Genomic DNA, 5,000 nt, shown 5'->3' with positions numbered 1-5,000 from the left:
CGCGTCGCTGGGCAGCATCGAGCCGGCCGGCTTCAAGGGCCCCGTTCCCCAGGTAGCGTTCCTGCGCGCCGTCCGCCTGCCCTGCTGCCTGGAGGCGGTCGTGTGCGTGCGCAAGGTGTTCTGGAAGCGCTACTGACCGCACACCCGCCCACAACACGAGCAAACCAAACCAATCAAAACAAAACAAACACCAAACGTACTAACAAAACAACAAATCAGAGCAAGTACAAAAAAAGAATAAGCTAACTCTACTAATCTGGAAGCCCTACTGTCAGGAGAGGTGTAGCGATCGGAGTTGTGTAGGAGGTTGTGTAGCCTGGAGCGAGCTCACTGGAGGTGCTATTGACCGTACTAACAAACAAACAAACAAACAAACAAACAAACAAACAACAAACAAATGGTATGGAGGTGCTATTAAGAGAAGAGAAGAACAGCACTCAGTGTTATTATCCCTTTATTGCGCAAGGATGAGGAGAGGAGGCAAAGCACACGTCTAGTTATGATATACCTCTAGAAGACTGTCTATTCTAGATTACACATGATATTATATACCTCTAGACTGTCTATCCTAGATTACACATGATATTATACCTCTAGACTGTCTATCCTAGATTACATATGATATTATATGGGAAAGTCAATATTGAAATGACTATGATAATCTCTGCCAAGTATTTATTGTTGTTGTGACTGTGTGTATGTGTATGTGTGTGTGTGTGTGCGTGTGTGTGTGCGTGCATGTAGGTGTGTGTGTGTGTGTGTGTGTGTGGTGTGTGTATATGACTGTTTATTTTATTAAAGCTACGTATATAAGAAGAAGCAGGTAATACTATCCAAAGCCAAAAAAAAGGAAATATTCTATGCTACGTAACTGAATGCCTAAGTAACCATAACAACTGCTGTGGTGTGTGGTGGTTGCTGTTGTTAATTACTCCCGATGATGTCGATGTTACTATGAATATCCCCCCAGTGCCTGTGTGAGATGCTACGCTGCCTGTAGCGGGACACGCTGAGTAGATTTGGCCCTCATCTGGCCCCGGTCTGGCCTACGTCTGGACTGCATCTAGCCTGCTTTTCCTCCGGCTGTAGCCTGGATTTGACCTGTTTTTTTGTGGCTGATTTTGGCCTGGTTTTAGACCGGTTTTGGCCTGGTTTTGGTCTGGTTTTGGCCTAATTTTGGACCACTTTTTGGCCTGGTTTTAGATCAGGTTTGGCATGGTTTTAGACTGGTTTTGGCCTGGTTTTGGACCTGATTTAAGCTGCATTCACACCAAGAATGATAACGATAAAGATAACTATAACCATAACGATAAATGTGTCCACGCCGACCAACGATAAAAATAGTATCTCCTCGTGTTAATGAATGTGATGCCTGAACTATGTTGGGCTCTGATTGGCTGTTAGCTTTTTATCATTATCAAAATTGGTCTGAAAGTGATCCCCAATGATATCGTACTTCATGTTGTTAATCGTTATAGTTTATGTGTTATGTCATCATTCATATTAACGAGAGCAATATTTGTTTATAGTTATCATTATAGTTATAGTTCTTGGTGGGAGCGGCCCTTTAGACTGGTTTTGGCCTGGTTTTGGACCTGGTTTAGACTGGTTTTGGTAGGGATCAGGGCCAGGTGTGGGCCAGATGTGCATCAGATCTATCGCTGTGTGTGGTCTGTGCTAGCTGTTGTTGTTGTTGTTCTTTTGATTCCAACTGAAGTTGTACCAGAATGTATCACCGTGCATGATGGTTAATCTCTGTGTAAAATCGTACTGCTGTAATGGTATTTATCTGGTTCCCCTGGGCCGACATGATATATACAACTCTTCTGATGTGCTGGATTAAGAAATATCGTTAAATATACTAGATATATGAAAGGTTGTGTGTAACCTGCTATATTAAAGACCAAGCAAACTATATTATCAACCAAAACTCTTGTCCCGCTGTAAGTCTTTACAAAGTGCAAGAGCTGCCAAAAGAGGATAACAAGAAAGTGCTTGAACATAATGTGTGCTCCATATGCAGCGGAATACTGCGTCCATTTAGTGTGTGTATCTTACTGCTGTAGGACAGCAGCGGAGTGTCTGGTGTGTGTGTGTGTGTGTGTGTGTGTGTTGTTGTGACGGTGTCAAGCGTGGGAGCTGTGGGGAGTGTGTGAAGCCGCTCTGTTGTGTGCTTGTATGCTGAAGATGCATAGGCTGAGGAAAGATCTGGACGTTCTCAGTTAGGGCTGTAACGATACACCAAACTCACAAGTCACGATTTTTGACACATGGTTCGATACAAACCTCGATTTTTGTAAACACAGTAGCATAAGTGGCTAACTTATCATAGTCTGTAGTAGTTGGACTGTTCAGTTTCCCCAAATGTGTTTAAGTTTCCAGGCATTACTTATTCTCTTTGAGACAGGCCCTTTTGAGGCTTGAAAAATGCTGGTATTGAGATGATCAGTCAAATTGCACGAGTTTTAAACATGAACAGCATGCTAACTAGCTAATTTAATAGTAATTTAGCTAGTCGTCTTCTATGATCATTGAGCACGAGACAGAGTACTTCTATACTGTTTGGTAAAGTTGCACACATAGTCTACAATGAAAGCTACGAGAGCTATGAAACTACTATTTATTTAGTTATTTTCGGACAACGTAGCCGGTAAAATTCAGCCTTCTCACACCACGACACAGGTTCCTGGAGTGTCACGATTTTGGTTCCGATGCGCAGAATCAGATCGTTACAGCCCTATACTCCGTTAGAGTCGTACATTTGGTGTGTGGGCAGCACCAGCTGCGTTGCGGCCAGAGAGCACAGACGTCCATTGTGTCTGGTTTGGTGTCTGGTCATGTGCTCTACAACTGTGGGGGAGTGTGGGCCTCAGTGTGGATGTGGTGTGGCCCGTGATGTGTGTGTGTTGGGTCAGGGTTACACGAATGTTTCATCCTGTGCTGTAGAGTTTCACACCATAACATCGATCGTGTGTGTCATCGCAAATGTTTTCAATGGTTCAAGGGTGTAAGACTTGTGCAGGTTCCATGTGTGTGTGTCTATGTGTTTATCTGTGTGTGTGTATGTATGTGTGTGTGTGTGTGTGTGTGCCAAGTTGTGTGTTTTAAACGTCTTTGACCCGTCCACAGACAGCAGAGGCTGCTGCTGCTGCGTCCCCGGTACCAGTACCAGTACCAGTACCAGTACCAGTACCAGTGGTGGAGCCCCCTACAGCTCGACACTCTCCAAGCGCCGCCACCGCGACCGCCACCCCGGAACCCCCCTCCACCTCCTCCACCGAACCCCCCCCACCCGCCACCTCCAACTCCAGCTCCAGCCCCGCCCTCCCCGAGGCTGGGCCAATCAGGAGCAGCCCTGTCCCAGAGCTAGCCCCACCCCCGTCTTACGAGGCCGCCCAACCCGGGACGCCCGGGTCGGAACCAAAGGTACCTCGTCCTGGATGGGGGTCCAGTTCGGCTCGACTCGGGTCCTCGCCCGCTCTGCCCCCCCCTCAAATACCCCCTCCTCCACTCTCTGCCCTGCCCCCCCACCAGCTCCGCCGTCTGCCTGCGTGTGATTGGCTACGTGCTTCTCTAGCTACTGCATGCGTGCTACCCGGCTGTGTGCCTCTAGGAGTGTGTGTGTGTGGGTGTATGTGTGTGTGTTTATATATTTATGTGTGTGTGTGTGTGTGTGTGTGTGTCTATGTGTCTGTGCTTGTGTGTGTCTGTGTCTGTGTCTGTGTCTGTGTCTGTGTCTGTGCCTGTGTCTGTGTCTGTGTCTGTGTCTGTGTTTGTGTCTTTGTTTGTGTCTGTGTATGTGTATGTGTTTGTGTGTCTCTTTGTCTGTGTGTCTGTGTGTCTGTGTGTGTTTTTATGATGTTTATGTGTGTGTGTGTGTGTGTGTGTGTGTGTACTGAGGAAGCAACACTGGTAAACAGATGTCTGAGGCCGCTGTGTGTGTGTGTGACGCTCGCCGTCCCGCCACTGTTGTTTCCTCCTCCTGCACGGCTCTTGCAGAGTGACCTTCGACCTTTTGTCCTCCTTCAGTTTCCTTCTCTTCTTCCTTTCATTCTTTCAGTCTCTCTTCCAGTGCTGTGTTTTAATATCACTTGGCCACATCAGCCTGAAACGACTGCATCTCAACACACACACACACACACACACACACACACACACTCACACACACACACACACACACACACACACACACACACACAACCAATTCACCTTCGGTCCACAAAGAATACCCCCATTTGCCCTACTCAGACTATGGTGCCGCTGGTGCGGGCATTCTTAGTGGACGTTGACGTTGACCTCTCTGCACGATGCGAGCGTTTCAGCCACGGTGTCTCTGAGTGTGTGTGTGTGTGTGTGTGTGTGCGACGAGAGATGTTGCTAGTGTTAACGGCAGAGTTGAAGTGGACTGAACAGGTAGCATTGGTTCTCAGCCTGTCGTTGGTAAAGGTCATTGCTTGGGAGAGAAAAATATATATTTGGGTCATTTGTGTGTGTGTGTGTGTGTGTGTGTGTATTTTTACGCTGCTTTACTGACTTTGAAAGGTAGCCTACCCCAATGGAAGCCCCTTCCCACACCCAATGACTTGTTTGTTTGCGAGGCTTGGAGGATGACTTTGTTGTCTGTTTAAAGGGCTACTTTTCAAACGTCACGTACAGTAACTTGAGTCCACTGCTCCTCCGCTGTGGAGGCCAGCTGTCCAGTTGGGCGCTGGGTCAGTGGTGCTGGTGGTGGTGGTCATCCCGTCCTCCTTATTTGCCGTTGGGTCATTTCTTTGGTGCAGGTTTTGTTCTGGTGTCTCTGTTCCTTCTCCTCCTTGTTTTTGCTTCTTCAGGCTGCAACCCACCTGCTGTAGTGCTCCCTGTCCTTTCTGCTCTGTGTGTGTGTGTGTGTGTGTGTGTGTGTGTGTGTGTGTGTGTGTGTGTGTGTGTGTGTGTGTGTGTGTGTGTGTGTGTGTGTGTGTGTGTGAGAGAGAGAGAGAGAGAGTGCGCCGGATCTCAGA

The 5,000-nt window shown here is 47.5% G+C and overlaps 1 protein-coding gene across 1 annotated transcript in view; it reads left to right on the top strand.

The window, feature by feature from the left end:
* Nucleotides 1-5,000, top strand: part of tjp1a (tight junction protein 1a) — a 174,845-nt gene that overhangs the window by 157,820 nt on the left and 12,025 nt on the right. Inside the window, exons 21-22 of the mRNA XM_062523862.1 lie at nucleotides 1-52; nucleotides 3,130-3,426. The exon at nucleotides 1-52 is cut by the window's left edge and continues 353 nt beyond it. Of these exons, the coding sequence (XP_062379846.1) occupies nucleotides 1-52; nucleotides 3,130-3,426 (349 nt within the window). The remainder of the gene's footprint in view (nucleotides 53-3,129; nucleotides 3,427-5,000) is intronic.

Source organism: Sardina pilchardus, chromosome 21 (assembly GCF_963854185.1).
Source record: "Sardina pilchardus chromosome 21, fSarPil1.1, whole genome shotgun sequence".
Taxonomy (NCBI): Eukaryota; Metazoa; Chordata; class Actinopteri; order Clupeiformes; family Clupeidae; genus Sardina; species Sardina pilchardus.
This window is presented reverse-complemented; position numbering and strand designations above follow the sequence as displayed.